The 25,765-nt window shown below is 37.6% G+C and overlaps 1 protein-coding gene across 12 annotated transcripts in view; it reads right to left on the reverse strand.

Moving 5' to 3' along the window:
• The window catches only part of ANKHD1 (ankyrin repeat and KH domain containing 1), a 119,634-nt gene that overhangs the window by 26,026 nt on the left and 67,843 nt on the right, over nt 1-25,765 (reverse strand). For all 12 annotated transcript variants that reach the window (XM_035559631.2, XM_035559630.2, XM_035559629.2 and 9 more), the window contains 10 exons: nt 25,062-25,149; nt 23,668-23,795; nt 23,351-23,494; nt 22,580-22,682; nt 12,260-13,003; nt 4,274-4,419; nt 4,020-4,131; nt 3,022-3,167; nt 1,444-1,586; nt 489-702 (listed from right to left, as the gene is read on the reverse strand). In XM_035559631.2, coding sequence (XP_035415524.1) covers nt 489-702; nt 1,444-1,586; nt 3,022-3,167; nt 4,020-4,131; nt 4,274-4,419; nt 12,260-13,003; nt 22,580-22,682; nt 23,351-23,494; nt 23,668-23,795; nt 25,062-25,149 — 1,968 coding nt within the window. The remainder of the gene's footprint in view (nt 1-488; nt 703-1,443; nt 1,587-3,021; nt 3,168-4,019; nt 4,132-4,273; nt 4,420-12,259; nt 13,004-22,579; nt 22,683-23,350; nt 23,495-23,667; nt 23,796-25,061; nt 25,150-25,765) is intronic.

Genomic DNA, 25,765 nt, shown 5'->3' on the forward strand with positions numbered 1-25,765 from the left:
TCAGATGTAGAAATATCTTTTGATGAATATCACACCAACATTACACCTGAAAAGTTTGCCGGTACTAGAGAGCGAGAGGCAATCTAAGTTACATTATTAAGTTGGAAAAATCAGTCTGCTTTCACTCCCAATACAATGCACCTTCATCAATGCTTCCATTTTTAAACAAGACATAAAAAACAAACATTTCAGAACTGTAAATAAGTCCTCATATATTTCTCATTTGCAGTAAATTAAACCTGCACAACAGGGGCAAGGAGTATTTACTAAAAATTATTTAATCTTTCATCAGCAAGCATTGTGTTCAAATATCTTTAAAGAAAAAGACACCTGATCAAACATCCACCTCCTTTCATTGCTAATTTGCTACTGAACTACTGAAAACAGAGATGAATGCCCAAATAGTAATAGGAAAACATGAAAAAATGACTATTCAGAAATACACTTGTGAGAAATAAGTGACACAGAAAGGTGATTCACGTACTTACCTTTGCCCTATGCTCAACATTGGCCTTCCTGTCCAAAAGCAGACTGACCACCTCTGCTCGGCCTTGGAAGCAGGCCAGGGTGAGGGCTGTATTGCGATTGGTCTCAATCTGAGCATTAATATCAGAACCCATATCAAGCAACAGCTTCACGGCAGGTACATGGCCATTCATAGCAGCCAACATCAGAGGAGAAATACCTAGTTTACTCCCAGTCCTAAAGAGAAAGAAACACTACAGTTCCCAGAACTGAATGAATGCTCGGGGAAATGCAAGCGTATCTAAGAGGAACAAGATGCTTCATTGAAAGTCAAAACCAAACATTTAAAATATACAAAAGCAGACACTCACCTAAAACACTAGCAATTCTGAATTGATTATCAGAAACCAGCAGAGTAAATACATCCACAGACTACCAAAATTAATAAACAAGTAACAGGTGTTTCAGCTTTTACACATTTAGATGGCTGAAGTACACAAAAGAATTAAACCACATATAAACAAGGCTACATCTGATTCAGGAAAAATTACATCTGTGTGTTAGAAGCATACATTTCTGTAGTGATAGAAAAAATATTAGTTTTCCTACAGTTAATAAATAGGAAACTTGAGAGACACAACTAAATACATTCTTTTCCTTTTGCAGAAAAAAGTGTCTCCAAACAAATACATGAAGCTGCCTTGTTCTTTGGCTGGTTCCTTTACCTGGTTCTGCTGGAAATTTGGCTTCTAGATCCCAGAAGAAAAAGGAGAGTGAAGGAGTAGGTTTACAAACTACATCGTGACTTAAAATTTATAGAGAGATAAAGTTTGTCTGTGGTAAAGGCAACTTAAAAGGTAATTGAGGTAATGTGAACAAAAACTGTAACATCAGTAGTGTAGAAAAGCTGTGAGGAGGTCTGAAAGTTCTAGAGATTCCAATATATGCCTTAGATACAGTTCATCTTAGGTATGTTACCTTGAATTAATTTCTGCCCCAGCACTGAGAAGAATCTTGATGATATTAACATATCCACCAGATGCAGCAAGGCTTAATGGTGTATAATCAGACACATTCCTATGCTCTTTATTTGCTCCCCTTGCCAACAGCAAATCAACAACCTGAAAAAACAACACACATTAGAAGACATATTTATGCGGCCTTAACCTTCTTTAACTTCCTTGGATGATAGCTATCACGTGCTCAAACTTTTCAGTCTGCTACCAGTGTCTATTGTCAAAAGGTGAGCAAAAGAGGATAGAGGTTTTCCTGTACAATCTTTACTTTCCTTCATGTCACTGTACAGACTTATCAACTAACAAATGTATCTGATAATCCACGTGGGTTGTAACAGTACTGCACTTGTCTTCCAGAAAGATTATTTTACCTAATCAAATATTACAAGGCTTCGAAGTGAAGCTTTTCCTGTGAATTTAAGTTTGCAAACAATGGATACATTCAAATCCTGTAATGTCTCACACTGAGTGTCTTTCACAAACTCCCAAAGCTTTAATTCAAATGACACTTGATAGAAGTTTGACTGTGTTACATGGTCTTTACAATAAAACACACAGTAAAAATCAGACTTATGTTAATGGAACAAGGATGAGGAAGAACTACTCTCTGGATCAGAAGCTGCTTAAGAGAAATAGAAGAGAAAAAAATTGAACTGTTTCTGGTGAAGTACTACACGTTGGTGTACTGATTAGCTAGTTGCTAAGCAAGAAACATGACAGGTAGATTCTGGCATAAGGAAACAAAAGGTAAGAACAAGAGACGTATGTAGTTTAATAAGTAATACTATCACAGGCTACATTAATATCTCATTTTATTTAAGAGCACCACTTTTACTGTGATTTGGAAGACAAAGAGGAAACTTTCCAGTTTTGTCCAATCACTTTAGTCCTTACAGATTTCAAAACTTATCACTCTTATCTGGCATGGAATCCTTTGCCATTACTATGGTATATTCGAAGCTAGTCTGACTACAGCTGAAGTAGGAAGGGTTTAAAAAGAAGAGAAACAACTTATTAAAGTCCAAACAAAACTGTTGAGAGAACTGAAACATCATTAGAAGACTAGTATAATGTGTCCTTCTATTGAGAATGTGCTGTGCATTGTATCTGCATTTATCAATCTAGTAATAAAACCATGTACTGCCAACACAAAATTCCAGTTTCTGTTCTTGGCTGCCTGCACCGACTGTTTAAGTTTAGAGAGCAGGGAGGATTCCTAAGGGTAGCGTTCAGTGAATGAAGTTAAATGCCTCTACCTCCTTCACAAAACTACTCATCTTCTAGGGATACATCGACAGAAGAATGATCGTGAGTTGTAACAGTTAGCTAACAAAACCAGGACAGCCAAGGGAGAAAAGAATAAATTCCCTTTCTTCTTGGGAAAGACTAAAACTAGTAACGCTTATATAATTTAAAAACTTTTTTTTTTTTTTTTTTTAAAAAAAGGAAGATGTATTATACCTTCCACAACAAAAAAACACCATACAGAAAACAGTTTAAAAAAAAAGAATTAACATTCAAGGATGACAAACATCTGTACCTCCTGGCGTCCACCAGAGCATGCCAATGAAAGCGGAGTATCCTTTGTGCGCTCAGATTGTGCTTCTATATCGCCACCTTTATCTAAAAGGATTTCCACTACACCAACATGTCCAGCTGTTGCAGCCAGGATCAAAGGTGTAAAACCTAATAACAAAAAATTATGTTAAAAGTAACCTAGAGAATTTCAGAACTGTAAGTGGCAGAAATGCAAAATTCATAGTGACTTTTATTGCTCAGACATGTCTTCCTCAGACTGGGCGTTTTCCTGTATAGGCCACAATCTTGGATCCTCTCCTACCCCTCTTCTGACTCTGACAATTTGAGACTTCCAGACCCAAACTCCAAATATGTTTACAGGCTCTTCAAATAAATGAATAAATCTGAACAATATTGCACTGATCAGTTTGGATTAACTTCTGACCAATTCATGTCTCTAGGCATGTCACCTCTTTCTACTTAATTCTTATTTAATATCATTCCAACCAGTGAACAAATCGGCACCATGCACGTTGGTTATTTCCAGTGGCCAGTGCCAGCTCTGGGAAGAGAAGCATGGTTTTGTTCTCTCAGCTCCAAGAGATTTGAGATTTTGCTGAATTTGATTATTAGGAATGATGTGATATGCAACCTGACATTATCCACAAGCAAAACATTACCTTTGTCATCCAAGATTTGATATTTACCCCAATTAGCTGCTCTCTCTAGGACACTAAGGTCTTTTGCAGAGAGTGAATCATGATGGAAGTGCTTCATATTTCAAAAATTTGCCTAATATGCCATTCAGATAGATGCACTTCTTTTCAAAAATAAGGACGGAATGCCATACAGTGTCTCTTGATTCACATGGCCAATATTTCTACATGAAGTACCAGAATGCAATTCATTATTTTTGCAACCCCTGGCCATTTTCTGAAGCAAAGAATCCCGAATTCCTATTTGGGATTTGGTGTTCCAAGTTGTAGCTGAAGGTCAAACTGTTTTGATATTGTAGCTTACCCTTCTTGTCTCTGTGTTCAATATTGGCACCACGTGCAATTAGTACAGAAACAAGTTCTTCATGACCTCCCGCACATGCAAGGGTCAGAGCAGTGTCGTGATTGCTTTCAGTCTGCAGAGTTGGGCAAGAAAAGAAGACAGTCAAAAATTAAAAATATTTTAAGGGAACTTCAGCATTTTTGACAGTACTAGATAAAAAATTTTCAGAATTTATCAGAAAGGAAAACCACTCAAGCCTAGTTGGTATTACTCACATGAGCATCAATGTCAACTGAAGGATACATAGGGAGCACTGACTGTGACGCCACGTTACTTGATGTCTGTGAGCAGGGTTCAGGTGTAGGGGATTCCGTAGTGTGCAAGGAGCTGGTGGAGCCACTGGGTACTCTGCTATTCACAGCTGAAATGTAACAACATTTTATGAATTCATTCTTAGAAATTCTACATTTTATATGAGAAATTTAGTCCTGTAAAACTGCAACAGTCTAGTATCAAAACAGAAGCGGAAGAAAACAAATTAAGTGGTCCTAACAACAAAGTTGGTATCTCATGTAAAGGAGCTTTCCAGCAGTTCAGTAATAAAAGTTATCTCCAAACTGTGTTAATTTAGAAAAATAATTTTATGAATTAGACTGTAAATATTATAAATTAAAACATTTAGTTATTTTTTTTTTAAATTGCAACTGTCACCATTAGAGATCAATCATATACAAAATCTAACCACACAGGTGACTGAAATACAAACCCAATGTTCAGAAAAAGTATAAATCTGGAATTAAAAAGTTTTTCATGTAAAGGTTAGAGCACATCTAGACACCAGAGGAGGTTTCCAAAGCAAGACAAGTGACAGACTTACTCACACCTTCAATCGTGCCATAACAACCCAAAAGTTACATGAGTTATCTACAACCCATGAAGGGCTAGAACAACCCAGAAAGGCTGAAAGACAGAAGGGGGAGGGGGGGAATAAGAAAGCTGAAAACTGTAGACTGTGTGCTCCTTAGGATTTACTACTGATTGGTCGCAGCCTTTAGAAGACCTCATCCTGAAGGTACTTCTCAGCTTAGGGACAAAAGTAGTTTGGTAGCACAACTTTATTTTCTTTTTTTTTTTCTTAACAACTTAAGAAACCGGTAACTGAAATTAGGTTTTTATTCGACTAGTTTTAAATATAAGGGCTGAGAAGCTTTAACAGAACAAGCAAAGAAATATCCCCATGGACATGTATTGCATGCTCCAGACCCTAGCCTGCCTTTGTAACACAGTGAAAACATCTGGCTACCTGCCTCTCTCTTTCCTATTTTCTCAGCTAAAAGACTACACAAGCCATAGAAAGACTACACAAGCTACAAGCCTCCCTATCTCCTTCAAGCCTTCCTTGTTTTTTTCCAGCTTTGGGACTACAAGGGGAACTCAAATCAAAGGCTCTCAACTGGGATTACTTGTCAGGAAGGTCTAATGCACTAACCACTAGTGCACTTTACAGTAAGTCATGTTAATGTAACATCTGTATTTGACAAGTAACTTGTACTGCAGGAACGCCAAGTTTCTATGCTGCGCAGCCTCTTTAGATGTAATATTTAATTAGCTTTGCTTACTCCAATATAAGTACTGCTTTGTAGTATTCCCGGAGCAAACAACTAATGGAAAACATTAACTGCAGGTAAGAAATATGCAGTGCAGTTACCTGTTTCTGTTCAAACATTTCAAGTGGCAAGGGAATATGAAGGATAAACTCACATCTGTGTATTGCTTAGAGAAACTTTTGCAAAATTTTCCCAATAATAGTGCTTAAATAGTTCAGCCTTCATGATTCCTCTTGCATATCCATAATTATTCATATAAAAACAGTGTAGATAGAAAAGTCTTCGAAAAATCTTCAACGTGGCTTCTAATACCACTAATGAAGCCTATTCATATACAACTGCACGTGACAAAGGAAATACAGACTGCAGTAAGTTGTAGAGAGCTCAGTTTACATGTGTTCAGAAAGAGAGAAAGCACAAATGAATGCATGGGGGGTAGAGTTAACACAGACTGTGGGAAGCTACCATTTTCCACTGTAATTTTAAATGCTACTTTAATTAAAGTGTTCTCCTTGGTCCACGGTCACAAACAAACATTACCATGTGGCTACCACATTTCAGCAACAAGATATTCTATCCGCATTCCCGGTTTCGCTTCACTTTACAACCTTCCTGAACAAACCAGGTTTGCGTTAGAAGTTTTGAAGTTGTCACACTTCATCTGCTTACTCTGGATTACTACTTAGAGCAGCAGATGAGAATTCACGTAATACAACTGTCTCCCTCAAAGCACCGAAGTGCAAGATATTAACTGCGTTTCTACAAATTATTCCTTCTAAAACATGAAATACCGCATCACACTGTTAAGGACTGATCTTACTTTAAATCAAACTTACTCAAACAAGATACTGACTCAATGCTTTCAGGTCTTGCAGCTACAGATGGCATCTAAAAATGTATGCATGCGTGAGACATTCGAAGTAGGTGCACGCAGAGGGACTCCACTTGAGCCACTTTAAGATTTGTTAACGAAATACATTTATTGCCACTGTTAGATTCATCAAATTCTCTATATTTCACAACCATAACTGAAAGTGTCAAACTATTTCCTGCAAACTTTAGATTTTCATCACGTTTGAAATCTGAGTGTGCTTTAAGCATTTCGCTTACACAGTAACAACGTCAAGTGAGAGAATGCACCGAAGGCAACAGAAACACAAATAAACCCTGTATATTACTGATACCCCAAACTCTTCTTTAAAACACAATCTAACAAGAGTCCTACAGTATGCAGTGATTAATCCCTCCCTGTTAACTACTGTGTCAACAAAATTGCAGGATTTCTTTTTTTCTGAAGTTTATTTTTTACTCCCTTAGAATGTTTGTCAGGCTTGAAATTGGTCTAAGGGAAACGCCAATGTGATTTGTGCTCTGGAAAGTAAAACTTATCTAAGAACTACTACCTCCAGTTTCACACAGAGGTTTCAGTTCAGTGAATTACAAAGGTTACAGAATATAGAGATTTTTAACTCAAAGCATCATCTTGCAATAAAGTCTCCAACGCACCTTCACAAACCTTCCTATGGAATCCTAGGATACTGAGACAGTTAACCAAGACTGGACAGACGAATTTCTCGATCTGCTCCTCAATTACACATCTCCACCGCTGAACCGTAAGCCAGTTACTGGTCCTGTGAAACTCATCCAGGGAGATGCTGTCGTCTTACTGACTGAACAGAACCCTTCCAACAGGAATGGGAGAAGCACCTCTCCATCCCCTTCCCTGGCCAGAACCGGATCTCTCAGACCTCTGCAAGAATCCCATCGTCTGCCTGACAGACCAGAGGGAAACTGAGGATAAATTTCAAACGACTGATTTTTAGCAAGTTGTATTTCCAATACCAACAGCAAGAGTACAGTCTTCCGAAGTAGCAGCAATACCACACCCGATCCAGATCACAGCAATTACTTGTGTCTCAGTAATCGGGAGTCCTACAAAGACAACTCTAAGAGTACAGCAGCATGAGGTGTAGCCAGTGAGAGGGAAGGAGGTGAATCATGTTGTTTCCAGGGGAAAGACTGCTTGGAGAATACAAAACAAGTGATCAAAGGGAAGATCACTTCCAGGGACTCCAAGCGTCAAGCACCACTCCGGAATTTCTAACGCACTTGGAAACATGTTGCTTTAATCTTTAAGACAAAAGCTTTTCAAAATGCAGCTTACTTCCTAATGAACAATTGTTTCATCTTTCCACGTGAAAGGATGCCCATAAACAATGCTAGCCAGGCATTGATTAAAGAATAAATTAAAATCAATTTTCACAATGTATACCTTAGATCATGATAAAATGCTTATTTCGTGACAAAGGGTTTGGATGCTTCTGTAGACTTAAATTTAAATAAAAAAACACCTATTTATACTAGGTCCAACCCTTAAATGACAATGTCAAAATCCATTTTTCCCATGTTTTAAGAAGGGCATGCAATTTTCCAAAGAGACTTCCTTTGCACCAGGGCGAAGCCTAAGACAATTCTCAAATAAACATGGATGACTATTTCCCAAAGTTATGGAAAAATAAATAAATCACAAGAAGCATGAGTAAAACAAATGGAAGCAAGAACTTCGTATTTTGTCTTGGTACGACTCAAGGCATTGGCACAAACTTAAGCAAACAGCTTTTAGAGGTGATCACAGCTGTAGTCTGAAGGAGAATATGCATAACAATTGTTATGCCATGAACATGTAAATTCATGAACAGTGGACTTGTATTCCAGTTCTGCCTTCCTCAAAGGGACTGGTGTTTTCAGGACAAAGAGAACAATTCTTCTGCATATTGCCGTGTCTCATTCTATGAATCACAGTTCTCACTCCACATTATCCTAGTAAACTACTATTCCAAAGAGCTATCCTAAAAATAATAACCCATGTCACACCTTTAGAATAGTTATGTTAAAAAAATCCAATTCTGGATAACCAACCACAACCAGAATTTCAAAACCAAATAAAATTTAATAAAGTGTCTTAAAACATCTGGAATATAAGTATACAAACCTGAACTCCCAGGAGGAGAGGCAGATAGAAGTATGCTATCTCCTGCCACCCCCCCCCCCAAAAAAAAAAGAACCACAGCTGAGTACAAGCAGGAATCATTAATATTCTAGCTACAGACCAAATGTAGTAGCAAAAGAAAATCCTTCATTTGAACAGACAAAAAAATAAAAAGCAAGAAAGCATCAATTCAGCTACTGCCACCTAAGAAATGGCAAATGTGCAATGGCAAAAAACCTATGGCAAATGTGCAATGTGCACAGCAATGAAACTCCAACAATGCAAGGCAAGATGCTTTAAAAACAATTGTACTAAGTGATGAAAATTAAGTCAGAAATGTGCTCTTATACTGGAAGATGTGATCCAAATTATCGTTTTCCCACTCTAAACTGCACCATGTTCACATATCTCTTTTGCAGACCCAATTAAAATTTTGACTAAAGATCACAGCTTCAAAGATAGAATTAGAAATTAGTTGTAAAGTTTTTACTTCAGCATATCTAACTTTCCATTATAAGCAAACATGAAGAGAAAAGAAGAGTTGCTTTGTTTTCAGGTTTTACCTGACTTCCCAAATATTGCTCAGTTACTTCTGCATAGCTCAGGTGCAGGTTGATCAGCTTTATGAACCATTTTTATGAACTCAGGTATAAACACCTACCAGCAACTGGCTGTTACTTTTCAATACCTTGTACCTTACCACCAACCATCTCAGCCCCTAGCAGCTATTTTATTAGCTGACGAGAAATACTCTGTGTATGTCGTCAAAGGAAGTTAGCAAAATGAAGATTCGAGGTTTTGTAGAAATGTATGTCCTTCCCTATAAACAAATAGCCAGAACTGAAGCTTTGAAAAGTTTGCCTTTTTTATACTACCGCTGGTAAGAGCAACAATATGTCATTTCAGTGCAGAGGGCAAAAAGCTGACTCGAACATTCTGTTCTTCTAAAGTAGACTTGATACAAACTGGATACTCAACAGGAATAAAAATGTTCACACCTCTTCTAAATCAAGTGTCACTCACCACCATTAACGTAGTTCCACCAGTGGCACTGTAATCAAGGGAGATATTTCATAGGCACACTAAATCCTCAGTCTGAGGGAGAACAGGAATCTTCCCACGGAGACAGACTTCCCAGACACCAGACACCCATCCCCTTAACAATTTTAACCAGCATCTATAGTACGCACACAAAGTCAGCTTTTATAACGTTTTCTGCTGCTCAAAATTGCTTTACAAAATTAATGACTAATAGACAAATTTGCAGAAAAAGATCAGGTTTGTTTTAAATACAGATCAAAGAATTACGCGTAAGATTAGATAGATTTACAATTTGTTTTTAAATACACATACATTTGAGTTTAGTAGGACTATGATTTACATATTGTTTTAGTTTTGCTCAGTTTTTTAAAAAAACTCTATCTAAATCTCTCCTGACTTTTTGTTTTTGAAACAAATTTATGAATTTAAGAAAGTAAAGCAACATCAGTATTTTTTTTACAGGAGCATCTGGAATTAGGATAGCTAAAGTTTCCTTGATTTGCATCTGTAAGCACACTGTATCTAATCATTTTTAGAAGTGTGTGCTATCTGCACATAGTTTTTGAAATGAGATTTACTTCACAAAACCAGTAAACAGATCAGAAAATGAACAACAGGAACTAGCAAATCTACTGTTAAAGGTCCTCGAGTCAAAATATTTCTATTCAAAATTGTTTTTTTTTTTTTTTTTTTAAGATAAAATTTATTTTCCTGCTCAAGATTTCCCCCCCTCTCCCCCCACCCCCCGAGCATACAGTTAAGTATATTTCATTTTCTTATGCTATCTGGAAATGAAAAGTCAAGGTAGATTTTGTCACAGGGTACAATGCCAATATCATTGACAAGTCACAAGTATTTTGGTAATACATCTGAAACAAAATTAGTAGAGCTGACTCAGCTGACTATAGCAATTTTTTGGTCTGTGTGCACTGAGTATTTTGAATATAATGCACAGCTGCTGACCTTTAAGAGGTATATACTACACGGTTTTGTGCCAGATGTTAAACTCAGCACAGTAACTATTTCAAAGATTAAGTTCTTGTTGGTTGTTTTGCATTATACATTCAAAATTTCCTCCTTGCACACTGCAGTTTCAAATCTTGAGTAACGCTTTGAGAACAATCCAATTGCATTTTAGCTTTCAAGTTAGCTGAGTATATTGAAGAACAGCTGATACTCAAAAAAACACAAGAAGATTTCTTTGAATTAAAACTACATAGCTGAAGGCAGCTGATACAAAACACCACAGCTATTCAATCTACTGTGGTTTCCAGTGAAGGCTGCGAAGTTGTAGTTAGCCTTGACATGCATGAGCTCAATTATGGCAATTACCATTCTGAAAGTTCACAGAAACTGCTAGCAAGTCTTACCACACATTTCTAAAACCTTGAAATGAACTTCAGAGGAGAAAGCAGTGACTATGAAGAGGAAAAAAAAAAGAAGACAGGAAAATAAGGGCTTAAGGGCAGACAAGGTGCAAAGAGAAGTTGAACAACACTGAATTTAAAAAAAATACTGACCAATCAACATTGGTTATGCCCTGCATACATTTTAAACTAAAAAATGGTAGATTTAGATTAGATAATTAGGAAGAAATGCTTCACTCAGAGTGGTGAGGCACTGGCACAGGCTGCCCTGAGAAGCTGTGGATGCCCCATCCCTGTAAGCATTTAAGGCCAGGTTGGATGGGGCTCTGAGCAACTTGGTCTGGTGGGAGATGTCCCTGATCACGACAGGGTGGGGGTGAAATTAGATGATTCTTAAGGCCCCTTCCAATCCGAACTTTTCTGTGATTCTATTCCTCCAGCAGTAAACACAAATCCTAGTAAAACATACGAAATGAAGTCAACAAAAATGATACCGATTTTTTCCACAATGGGACTCACACAACGCAATGTGCGGGACCTTCTATTCTGTTCCATATAGTTATTAACAAACGGAAGGGTGCTTTGCTTTTTTTCTTTTCATCGAGATAACGGGACTTTTTTTGCCATGTTATATCTAATAAGCAGATATTCCTGTGTAATGATCACAGTTTAGAATGTACTCTGAAAACACAAGCCATTACAGAACTAAATGGTTGTGCATGGACTCCAGATTGCGTTCAAACTGTAGCAACATTTCCAGCAGAATGGAGAGGGATATGTTTGTCAATACAAGTGACAATAATTTGTATTTTTCTAGAGATGACCAGTACACTAAATATATCCAGTGTGGTATAAGCCTATATGGAAAATTCTACAGAAGACAAAAAAAAGCTCTCACATTCTCAGGTTTCCTAGTGGGCACTACAAGTAACTCATGATTAGGCTTTTTAAAGTAGTTTTAAAGTAGCACAGGAAAAAAAAGGCCAAAAGGTCTAAAAAAAAAAAAAAAAAAAAAAACAGGTCACCAGTACAGGATGGTTTGTGGTTTGGAAAAAGATTTTTTTTTTTTTTTTTTTTTTTAAAAAAGTCTCACATTAGAATTGGAAGTCACTGTTAAAATTAATAGATTAATCAGGAACTTTATGCATGAGCAAGTACTCCCAAACTGGAAAAGCCCAAGATATTTTTGGAGGGAAGGAGAGAAAGGGAAACTGAGCACACAAATTAATGCAAAAAGAGGTATATTTCTTAACCCACCTGCTATTAGGTCATCAAGAGTGTCGGTAAGCGTCTGTGCTGGAGTGGCAACCATTAATCCGTCTGGTTCTTGAACTAACAGTCCCTGCCCAGCAATTTGCTGCTGCTGTCCTATATTCTGCTGATTACCTATTGCTTTCTGAAGTTCAAGAGACTCTGTCCCATTATAGCCTAAATTACCAGAAAAATTACATTGCAGTGCTGGCAAAGGCTGGATAGGGACAAAATCTATTTGTTCAGCAGGTGGTGGTGACTGTTGTTGCTCATCATCTTTTGACAAAATTGTGTCAACCTGAGGTAACCCTGAAAAGTTATCCTCTGGCAGACCCTTATCAGCTTCCACTTCTGGGAAGACCCCTGTAAGTGGGCACTGCTGCTGCAGGGGAAGTGGTGTGTCTGTCTGACCTTTGGTCTCCAAATATTCTTTGGTAAACTGCTGTTGTGTTTTCATCTGCAACTGCCTTTCCACCTTCTGTAGCTCCTTCAATATTTTCTTCTTCTTCTGTACTTGTTCTTCTCTGTTCTTTTTAAGTTCTTCAATCTTATCTTTATTTAAAGGTTCACCTTGAATTAATTCCAATGATTTAAGTTGTGCTTTTTCAATAGCACTAATTCTCTGTCCAAGTTCATTCAGCTTGCCTTCAGTCTCTTCTACTATGCATTCCAAAGGCTGGTATGGGTGAAAAGGTGGCAGTAGGTCCTTATCTGCTACCTGCAGGGAACTTGACTTCTGCTTGGATGCACCTAAGCACATGAAAAATGTTTGAAAAAATGCCATGCTGAAGATACCCCATACCTCCCCTCTCACCCACCAAAAAAATAAAAATAAAAATAAATAAATAAAAATCTTTACAACTAACACTGCACATCTGTCAAATCATAAAAAGGTAAACCCTACACTCCACGTTAAGACAGAAAGGACAAAGCAAATGCTGGAGTTTTAAATATTGATCCTAATACACCCTTGAACACCACTATTTTAATCTTAAGGAATAAGGAACCTTTATGATTTCTGATACCCATGACAATGCATCTTGGAAGGGAAATCAGCAAGAGCAAAGCAATTTAAATAATTTACTAAGTTCTCAAAATTGTTTGGGCGTGCAGAGCAAGTTAAACTATTTTCTAGAAGCTAATTCCAACAGCAAGGTTGCAAGCAAAAGTACTCTATATTTGAGAGAACAAAAGTACTCTCTATATAGTACTGTATATTTGAGAGAAAACTCTACAGTAAGATCAGTATTTTGTCGATCACTATACATGGTTTATCCAAATGCTATAGCATTCTACCTTTACATTACAAAAGAATCCTGCCAGTGCAAGCTCAATGTATACAAACATATTTTCAAGCTTTGGCACCCCTTTAACAGTTCTGAGAGAAAATTAACATCTTGCTTGCCTCCCTCTCTCTGGTAACAAATTAGCGATTCTGCTCACTATTAAGACTTGAAAATCTTCAATCCACCAAGAGACACTATGCCTGAGCACAGCTTCTGGGAAAGCTCACAACGCACTGCCTTCAAGCAGCACAGCTGCTGTCCTGAAAGCCATGTGCGAAAGCTTCAGTCAGTTCTTGCTAATACGAATCTATTAAGTGCTTAAATTTTAATTATTACTTCAGTTAAAGAAATTCTAATGACAAACGTAAAAGGTTTTAGCTCGATCAAATAATTTTCTGCAATAACACTCATTTACCATATCTAAGCAGCAATATGTGTAGCTTTAAAGAAAGAAACAGAACTTGAACACTTACAAAGCACTCATACATCTCAGCATTAAAAAGGGAATTAAAATTATGCACAGTTTCAGCTGTGGATTAATTAAGCTACCTGAACGTAACGCAATTAAGTGAAAGTTTGGATGGTAGAACTAAATTCTATATAAGCCACTAGCTCTGGAAGGTTTAAGTTCCCTAAAACACTAATTTATTTCTCTCTGGGTCTTCCTTCACCAAAATATTAATTTACAAGTGATTTCATTTCACACTGCAGTCAAAACGGGAGACATACACACTGAGCTTCCAGATTATTATTTTTTTAAAGGTATTAATTCAAGAAGCAAACAAACGAGAATTTTCTCTTAATAAGAGGAAAAAAAGTAAGAGTTGAACCAACTCTATGCTGAATGCCTTCACCAAAAAGATTCTCTGGACTGGAAACAAAGCCTAACCGAATTTAAAGGAAGCAACAAAAATGTTAATAGTCCCAGGAAATATACTACCATACCCACAAACTGTATGTATGTTCAGTACCAAAACTGTAGGTACATCAAGACAGACACCCTTAACCAAGCTTCTTCTCTAGCTTAGCTACTTTATATCACTGCCATATACTGAAAGATCAGTACTTCCAGCTGAACTCCTACTCAAAACATTTCTGCTATTTTGTCTTTAAGTTCCAAGCCAATTTCTGTGAAAAGAAGAGTGAACTTGATCAAAGTTTAGTAATAACTTCCTTTGTACTGGCTAGTATACTACTGGATCCTTAGCTCAAGGCTGTTATAAGCTGTTGGCTAGTTGACTTTGTAGCATATTTAAGGTCTACAGTTACCCTTTCATTTTAAAAATTGTGAATTAATTCATACAGTTAAAATATAATTTAAGTTTTGGAGACCACGATTGAAAATGTATTTATTCACCAAAAATCTGTAAAATGTTTTTCTACATCTTTGTTAGAAATCAGTAAAACACAAGTCCGTTGATGCTTTGAAACTAAGCTGCTCTTCTGCAAATTCTGCTAATTAGCAGAAACATTTTAGTAAACATAATTTAAGATGCAGCTAAGACAGGAACACTTCATGCTGCTCTGTTTATTTCTGTTCCTAAGAGTACTATACCATCTTCATCATACCACAAAGCATTCTCATGACTTTGGACAGTTCTGGACAGCCTCCATCACTCCATAGGAAAGAAAAATTGCAGTTCAGCAAAGCCCTCAAATAATAAATTATCAACAATGTCCCCCCTCAACTAATTACCACCTGGGGAGAAAACAAGCCTGGTTGTCATAGGAAAAGTTTTCTAAGAACACAGGAGAAACTACAGAGACAAAGTAGGCTTGTATAAAGAAAGATCTGATGTTTCTAGTCTGTACTGATTAAAGAGGAAAAGGCTGGTCTCACAATGGGAATCAGATGGTCCAAACAGTGCCTCAGATTTGGAATTAGCACTGAAAATTCAGAAAGTTTCTGAAAACAGAACTTAGAAAAATCAGTACAGCCCACAGCATGCTACAGCACAAAGTGTATGCAAATATGGACACAGTACAAATGAAGAGCTAGGCTCTGAAATTCCAAAAAAGATGCAGAGATGTACTTCAATCACCTTCTAATTGATTAGAAGGGGTGCTTTATAGGCACTAAATCACTCTTTCTATGCCAGAAAATAGCTGCCAGCTATAATCTTGGGGATAATGGAAGAGGATGAGGAATAGGAAGAAAGATTTGCTAAACCTTCACATCCTAACAACCAGTTCAAAACAGAGCTGGAAAAGACACTATTGGTAGCTTAAAAATTGTAAGCGCTATAGTATATTATATAGTATATTAGTACTTGAAAGCAGGTGTTTCCTGCCTTTATTCAGATCTTTTCTGTATTACAATATCATGGAAAAAAAAAAGGTGCCCATTTTAGTAAATAATTGTGAACAAGACACTACTTTATAATTTCACTTTCGAAAGTAGGACTAAAAGTTTCAGGCACAGGCCAGACCATAATTATTTCAACTTGTATTTTTATTTACCTTTCCAGTGGGTTGTAAATCTAGACAACCAACCTACTACGAAATTAAACCTAGCAATACCAAGGAGTCTATCTAGTCCTTAAAGCAGCTGTTTTGGCCACTTATTTTGTACCCAAAAGACTGAAGACTGAGGTCCAGTGGATGCCTAGATGTAGCTAGACAAACATCACACGCTACCAGGTAATCAAGGTTACAGGAAAGAATTGTTCATTTGACAGAAAATCCAGGGTGGTTATGGGCATGCCAGGAAAGCAGTGGAGGAAGGAAATGATCCTTTCCTAATTTATTCTGTCAATAGCAGTACCAATATATTTATAGCACACATTTATTTGCAGAACCTATTTTGTTTCCCATACTTCCACAGGTTCTGCATCCTAACTTCATCAATACAGCTTTTACCATCATTCCTGCAGAGTCACCACTTTACTTTTTGCCTCACACACTTCTCCCATGAACGTTTTCAGCCATTTTTCACCAAACATACACTACCCAAGTACAAGTTGCATACAAGTTCAGCTTCCCATCATTTTCTCTGAATTCTTATTCACTTACAGGAAATATGAAGTATAAGTTCTCTACTTTGATCTACTGTACTTATCCCAGTACACTGTAGATAATCTCTTGAGTACCTAAATTGATTCGGAATAATCCATCCATCCAGATCAGCATGCCCCAAATATCGTACCCGAACTCTTGAGCATCCAATAATATGCAGTGGAGAACACCAATACCAGTTCTTTTTCAAAACTGACTTCTGGCATAAAGTAACATTTAAAGGTCCTAGATGCTCTGAGCAAGACTGAAGAAAGGTAACTTTCATATTTATAGTTCTCGGCTCTCCTAAGTAATTAAAATCTTCTAGTTTAAATTTGCTTTCACACATTTACTCTCCACAGGGTTGCTGCCTGTGAACAAATAAGAGACCATATTTCATCCCTAGTGCTTAAGATTCTCTAGGAAACTGCTCTTCTAGTCCCGCCATCTAATCTATAGGGTATCTTGTTTTCCCAATAAAGTAGTAGATTTTATGTCCTTTCACAACTAACAGAGTAGCACAGGTGAAGTGCTACCTATCCCAGATGAACCTACCTAAAACAAGCTACCTTATTGGCCTCCAATGACTTTGTTACTGGATGTACCATGTAGATTTGCTAACATCCAGCAGTAGCGCAGACAGGGACTTCTGCTGTCTTCTGCAAGTTAGAGGACAGTCACTACAAGGAAGCGTCCAGGAAGCCTGACATAGGTATGCAACTTCCTTATATAAACAAAGGCTAATGTGGATCTTGCTCTGAAAGCACCACTAATAAATTGGCAAAGACAGACATTCTGATGAAGTGCTTCAGAGCAAGCAACCAAAGTTTAATCATTATTTTATTAGGTTTGTTTTTTATAATCCATTATGCTCTTCAGGAAGGTTCTGTCAATGCAACTGCTATTCTTGCATTTCAGATTAGAGGTTTTCATCTCGGTCACCACTAGCAATAGTTTTACTTTACTTTTTACTAGATTAAATTCTGGGACTTGTTGACAGCTCCTTAATTTCCAGAGTTGTTAAACGAAAACGAGTGGATGCAAATCCAAACAGCTAAATTCCAGAAGATTTTTCTGGCATACAGAAATGATTGCATGAAAAAAACAACTGTGAAACACATTTGTACACTTAAAGACATCCTCTCCACTGGAATCAATACCCAGTATATACACCTGTATTAATCAGCATGTCATCCTGACAGCTAATATTGCCTAGAATTTACGAAAACAAAACCAACCAACCAACCACACAGCCAGACTCAGTTTGTTCCTTCCTTCACAAAAGGCAGGCACTGGGAAGCATAAATCCATGGAAAAAGATTTCAGTGATGAGTGCTTTGTTACAGCTTTTTTCGTCTACTGTTATTCTGGCACATCAGAGTGAAATCAGATGTTTTTTTTTTTTTTAATGGAAGGTTAAAGCTAGACTTGCAGTCTCCAATTAAAATTTACCAGTTTCAACAGGAATAGGATGAGCTCAATGTTGAATTTTCAAGAACATTATGTATTTAACTATAATTAATATCAGTAAGAAATTCAGCTGTAAAGACACGGGGAAACAGTCAATCCACATACGCAAAATATTAATCGGGCTAACTGGACGACGAAAAAATAATCTACTTTTCCCCCAGAAATTCATCTGCTCTGCTGTTTTACTGCATACTTAACTCTTCTTTAAGAGCAGGATAATTCATGGAGGACTGAAAGTTCAGATGAGTTTGTATTCCACTACATTCCTCTTGCAAGCCACGTAGTATTTCTGCCAATCTTTATCGCTCCTGCAACTGTTTCTACAGAAAACTTGCAGGAATTAGGTGCAATGATTACACGGCTTTGATTACACAGGTTTTTTTCCAGGGGCTTGATGGAATCTAACTGGAAAACTGCTAAGATGTGACTAAATTAGTAGGTGGCAGGCAGGCAACAGAAGCTTTCAAAGATTGGAATTTCACAAAACATCATGAAAATAATTTTGATACACTTGTGATCATGTGGATCTACGCCTGTCTTGTTTAAATCATCTGCCTGCAACTAAAGAGTCACATAGAAGAGTGAGTACGTACGTCTATTGAGAAAGCATTAGTTAAGTTAGCAAAAAGGCACAGATTGCTTTCTTGAGATTAAAAAAATACTGTCTAGAATTATCCACCTTTGTAGGCATATTAGACTTTGGGATCTCTCAACTAAGTCACACAATGCATCAAGTTCTTTACCAGTACATAGCTCAGTATTTAAGCAAAGAAGTAAGATATTTGACTAAAAAACATATATTTAGTTTGTAGCTAAGTAGAAGTTTTTGTTTGCTTTTCTTTCTCCAAGCCATTAGATTGTTAGTAAGACTTAGCATGATGATACAGAGAAAACAGCATATTAAAGGTCTCACTTAAAAAGCTTAAAAATCCCCCAAACCCATTTAACTTTAAGGGGATTCTAATCTCCTTCCCCTGGGATCAAAGGCAGATGTGAACAGCAGTTGTGAATAACAAGTCTGTAAGTTCTGTTGAATTCTTAATACATAACCAAGCTCTCCAAATAAGAAACACTGCAAGTTACTGTCAACTTAAAAACAATAGTGAAGACGTGGAATGACAGCATGTTGAAATTTTAAGCGCTCAATTAAGGCCAATTAGTTAATTTATAACCAAGATTTCAGATCAGTTATGAAATAAATATTGAAAAAACTAGGATGACTGATATCTCCATCTTCAAAAAACAAACTTAAATCTGCATGTTTAAAAAAGCCTTACATCAGTTCAAATATTTTGAATACGAAAACACTACTACTGCTTACCATGGACTCCCTAAGCATCCCCATATTTCACTAGTGTGATTACTTTCAATGATGTTCTAAAAGCTTGCTGTGAAAGACTAAGCCAGCGCAGAATCATAGACACGCTGGGAGCTGTGGATCCCACTATTTAACATTAGATTGAGTTTACAAGATATACAATGCTATCATTGTCAACAATATTACACAGACTAGTTTCTTCAAGCAACTTGACAGCATTCTTTTCAACCATTTCACATACTGGAAATGGTCCACATTTAGGTGAAAAAGAGAATTGTTTTTAAAAGTGCACCTAAAGTTACAAAAGCAGCCTGATGGTGTTCACAACTTACATTAAGTGGAATTGACAGTTCACATGGCCCATGTGAAGTCAAAACATTAAGTTTCTTAGCATCACTGCTTATTTCCAAGGGAGCGAGCCTGAAGAGCAACCTTTCTTAACTGGCAAAGAATTAAGCCAGCTAGGCTCAGACAGTGGGAGGAGAAATGGTTTCTAAAAGGGTTCTTTCTTAAGTCATGCACTTGGAGTCACTGTGCCTTGCAAGAAGTCTGTCTTTCCAGTGCCAGAGCTTTACAGCAAGAGGGAGAAAATGTATTCACCCTGGCTGGAGAGCTGGCTGGTGCTGGAAGCAACTTCCGTGCCAGCTGGGCTGAGAGCACAGAGCTGCCCCAGCATACTCTACGGAACCAGATGCAGGGACACTTGAAGCTGCACATCTGCCACTGTGCTTCACTACCCACTCAGTGAGGACAACTAGCAGCAGAAGATACCTGCTCATCCTTCAGCTGCAGAAATACTGCAGCTCATTTTTCCAGCTGAAAGACCATCCTTGTTCAGCTGCATCAGAATTACTGCTGAGCAATTCTGACTGCATTCAAGTGAGGGAAGCAACGAATACAAAACAAGGACACAATCTTCTGCCTTTTCACACTAAAGCACAAAACCACACTGTGATTTCACTTTTACATGGACAAGCTAGACACGTTAGAACTATACTAATAACAATCTTATATGAGTTAAATTACGAGTCAAGTTCTCTTCAGTCCCATGAACTAATTCTGCTGCTTCTTTCATTTGTTTTTCTTCATCTCTTTATGAGGTTATGACATTTGCACAGTGCCTCTGTCTCTGTATATTCACTGTCAGCTCTGAAATGTTTTTTTTCTGTTGCCAAAATCAAAATTAAATAATTTGCCAAAACGTTTATTCCATGGCAATGATCCTACAAGCCTTCTCACTATAGTAAGAATAATTTCATTCACTATTAAACCATAAATTCTTCAAAAGTTTCACAGCATATTTGACTTATAACAACACACAAGTGCATTCTAGTTTTACACTTTAGGAAATGAGTTGTTACTACTGCATTTGTTGCAAAAGTAATACAGACCCCTAAAACAGACTGAGATGAGGTAAAAAAGGCTAGGTGTTCCTCTCCTTCCTCCCAGTAGTCAAGAATTTATGCAAAAGACTTAGGAGCTTATTTGTAACTCTGCAGGCAAGAAATTTCTTCAAAAAAAAAATCATTACATAAGAACTTGAGACTGTTCTGTCTGTCCCATCCCCATCCCTGTCTCCCCCTCCCCCCCAATAATATGTCTTTCTTCATTTGCACCCTCTTTCACTCCTCATTTGCCAAGTCTAACAATGAAGTCTGCCATATTAAAGCCACGTGCATGTCAGAAGTTGAGAGACAGTGTTCTCTGCTGAATTTTGGTTCTTATCACAGTTAGAATAACAGAGTGGTATCTTTATAACGACCACACAGTTTTAATGACAAAAATGTTTTCTCCCCCTAAACATTTTAGATATACCAGAACTTCACACACAAAGTTTTCAGTGATGTTTCATTAACCCAATGACACTTCAGATCACTACTTTTCAGATGTAACACATCACAGATTAGTTCTGCTGACACACATGAAGCATACCGTGAAACATCAAGAACCCTCAGTACCAGTTTCAGCAACACAGTATTGCTAAAAACATGCCTAAAACACGAACTGACATTTCCTATAAGTTTTCTTTTTAAATGGGATCTATTTCTTAAACTATATCAACTTTCTGCATCTCACTATTTGATTAAATAATATCTGACTTTAAACTTACAACTTTAGTCTTCTGACAGACGATCAACTGTTGTCATTAATTCCCATGCATCACAAACTGCATGTCCAGAACACTAGCTTACCCATTGGTATCAAAAGTTATTTAAGGGAAAGCACGTTACGCTAGCAGATAATTTTCACTGCGTTATCTAGACCAGAAGTTGCACATTCTTTTCATTTTTTGGCACTTTTGGTACTAATTCTTATGAAATATGAAGTAGCAGATGTTGCATATCCTACAAAAAATATACAGTAACTGTATTTTAGAAGTTACATGGCATGCATAGAGAGAATCAAGGTCACACACTTAAAAACCATTAGGTATACAATATTTTTCTTAATTCATTTGTGCTCCTGGCATTTTTAGTTTGTTTTAGCATTGAACACTTCAAGAATAAACAAATTAAATGAAGCTATCTGACAGAGCTTTGTATACCATATCTAATCTCTCCCTCCTCCAAACCAAAACTCATTAAGTAAATTGCTAGAAGTTGTAACTTTCCACTTGACAATCTGCTTCTCTTCCTGAGCTTACTTAACAGAAGTGAAGAATTTGTAACTCCATCCACAGCCGAAAATTAAACGCTAAATTTGCTATTTAATGACTGCAAATAATTTTAACCAGTCAGCTTAACCATGTTCAAAGCAAAAACCCTGATGTTAGTTACTTACAAGGGTACTGTTATTAATAGAAGAAAAATTGTCCTCCTGTAAGTAGATCTACATTGGCATTTTATGATGCCAAAATGCTCGCACTGCTACTTTAAAAAAAGAAATAAGTTGATATTAACAAATTTGTGGAAATAGCAACTATTCTAGACAACCAATGTACAAAATTCAAAAGTTAACACCATACATAGCGTTTATTAACGTTTTTTATCAGTCTGGACTATGGCAGTTACTGAAGTCACTTTCTTCCAAAAACTTAGGATAAGCATGCCCAGTAACCAGTGTTACTATACTGTCGTAAATAAGAAAATTAGCAAAAACTATACACTACATGAAATACTTTTATATTTAAGTCCTACCTTCGTTACAGGTGTTCAGAAATTGATGGAGTGGACTATACTATGTGTAAGCACTCAGAAAAGGTTCCCTAGCCTAATAGTTTCCAAACTGCATGTATTCTCCAAAGAGCTACATACTAACCTTTCACCACTCCCACGAGAGGTGGCGAGTTCTCTTGAGGGGTTCTGTCAGGTTCCTGGGGAGGTACAACCATAGCAAGTGTATGCACTGGTACACGAGGAACCTTAAAATAAAGTCACAGACACACAGTCAGATAAAAAAAACTCTCAAACTGACCCAGTCGTGAGGCATTGACGTGAAGGTATGTTTCTACAGAAGACCTCCATTCTACTCTTCCCAAACTGTCTATGCCCTGCTATCTGTTGGCATGACCACTCTCATTCATCTTATTGTGGATTTTATGTCAGTTAGCTGTATTAGTCATTACAAAAATTCTGGACAGTGTAAGCTGGAAAGCTGTTTACATCTTTAGGCTTTTAAATCAACGAACTGTGCTGGACAGATACCTCTCCAACAACTTGGAGAATAATAAATTTATACAGCATAATTTCTTTTATATAACAATGAGAATCAGCAGGGACATTTGAGAGGCACTGTCATTAATGGTTTAGAGCTGTAGCAACAAAATACTAAGCAACCAAGAAAATGATACACTTTTAAGACGCTAGGTCTGGGACTATCCCATTTCCTGGGAGAAGAAAATGGGAAAAAGTTCATGTACTGCAGACAATACCAATCAACTTTCTTACTCTGCTATTTTCAAATGTATACTTTTTTTTCCCCTCCTTTCCACTCTGTTTGCATCTAAAGTTGCTTGAGAAGTTAGGTACAAAGGAAGTGTTTCCTTGCAACATTTATTGTGTTATTTTTTAAAAATGTCTTATACCTTACCTGAGACTGATCCTGAGATGGAGGTGTGAGCTGGGACAAGTCTGCTGCAGGAACTGACAAAACATTGTTTGGGTAATCCAGCAAGTAAGAAACAACATTTGTATGTCCTCCTTTGGCAGCTTCAATGAGCATTGTTGAGCCATCCTGAATTGAGATTTTGGAAATAAAAAGCCAGAAGATGAATTCTGCTCCCTGGTATAGAACATCAGATACGATGCTTAATTTAAAATTGCACATTCACTACTTCATTAAATCAATTACGTAGTTCTTTTGATACATGAAATAACCATGATAAATAAGTCGTTTCAACTGAATACCTTGAGTCGATGAGTAGGATCTGCACCATGAGCCAGAAGGAGCTCAACAACTGCCAAGTGGCCTCCTGCACATGCCAGAGACACCACTGTGTGGTCATTATTAGCTGTAGCCCTATTAACGTTGGCACCTGTAAAGAGAACATCTCAGAATCAAACACAAGGACTTTTTTAAAGTACCAACAAATACTGGAGTATTTTCTGGAATAAGAAGATTTGTCTTTTAATCATCCAAGTTCATACATATTTTAGGGACAAGAGCAAGAGATTTTGAATAAACTGATGGCTTGTATACAGAATTGTCATCATCTCACAAAGCAGAAATATAGGGGTTTTTTTGTTTGTTTTCCCCCCAAGGGGAGTGTGGGTATGCTTTCTTCCCCTTTTTTGTGAAAATGAAAATTTTTGTCATAATTCAAAACTATTTCTTAATCTATACTATGGAGTAGAAAAAATAACTACCAAATATTTTGAGATTTGCTGCATCATAATCATAGAATATCCCAAGTTGGAAGGGACCCATAAGGATCATCAAGTCCAATGCCTGACACCACACAGGTCTACCCAAAATTATAGACCATGTGACTAAGTGCACAGTCCAAACGCTTCTTGAACTCCAACAGGCTTGGTGCAGTGACTGCTTCACTGGGGAGCCTGTTCCAATGTGTGACCACCCTCACAGTGAAGAACCTCTTCCTGATGTCTAGCCTAAACCTCCCCTGCCTCAGCTTGACACTACTCCCGCGGGTCCTATCACTGGTGATTAAGGAGAATAGATCGGCGCCTGCCCCTCCACTCCCCCTCGTGAGGAAGCTGTAGACTGTGATGAGGTCTCCCCTCAGCCTCCTCTTTTCCAGGCTGAACAGGCCAAGTGACCTCAGCCGCTCCTCATACATCTTCCCCTCTAGGCCCTTCACCACCTTCGTTGCCCTCCTCTGGACACTCCCCAACTGTTTTACATCCTTTTTGTACTGCAGTGCCCAGAACTGCTCACAGTACTCAAGGTGAGGCCGCAACAGCGCAGAGTAGAGCGGGACAATCACTTCCCTTGACCAACTAGCAATGCTGTGCTTGATGCACCCCAGGACACGGTTGGCCCTCCTGGCTGCCAGGGCACACTGCTGGCTCATATTTAGCTTGCTGTCAACCACAACCCCCAGATCCCTCTCTGCGGGGCTGCTCTCCAGTGTCTCGTCACCCAGTCTGTACGTATAGCCAGGGTTGCCCTGTCCCAGGTGCAGGAGCCGGTGCATAAACCAAAAAAAATTCAAGAAACCCTTAACAGCTTGACAAGCACTCACGTACACATAAGATTATTTTAGAAGACAGATCACAAATGCAGAATGTAACTGGTACTTTAAGTTCAAAAAAAATAGTTATTTAAACTAATATTTTACCTTTGCTAATAAGGAATTGCACAGTACATAAATGACCAGCCCGTGCAGCCTTCATTAGTGGAGTTCTTCCCCCCTCAGATTCATGCTCCTGTTGTAAAAGAGAAATAACAGAAGTTGCATAAATGGGCAAAAACTTTAACATTGTTTCAGCTCTTGAACCACCCAGTGATGGGACTGGAATTATCAGTCTCTGAAGAAGATCCACATATCTTCTTTACTGACTGGAATTAATTTTCATCATTTTGTCATCAAGATCACAGCCATACTGTCAGTCATACAAGGAAGTCTCCCAATTTCTATACCCATTTTTATTTTAGCATTCAAATGCATAACACACTTGAGAATAGTAACATCTCATTTCCTCCTTGCAGGCCAATAAATATTTCACGCGTATCAACCAACACTGTGAAGTATACACATAACTGATATGCAGCAGTTCTGAGAGCTGTCACATGCTGCATGTGAGACTTTTAGAACTGAAATAACTTCAAAAGTGCAGAAAACATTTTTAAGACACATTGAAGAGGATCAAGGAGACAATCGCCTTTTTTTCCCTCTTTTTTTTTTTTTTATTTTGGATGGGTAAATATCCTTCACTGCAGGTCACAAGTCTCTGAATAAAAGTACTGGAAAATAAACCACGAAGACAACAAAAGGATGAATTCAGCATCACAGATGAACAGATGACAAAATAACAAAAGAGA

This window comes from Cygnus atratus, chromosome 14 (genome assembly GCF_013377495.2).
Source record: "Cygnus atratus isolate AKBS03 ecotype Queensland, Australia chromosome 14, CAtr_DNAZoo_HiC_assembly, whole genome shotgun sequence".
Lineage (NCBI taxonomy): Eukaryota > Metazoa > Chordata > Aves > Anseriformes > Anatidae > Cygnus > Cygnus atratus.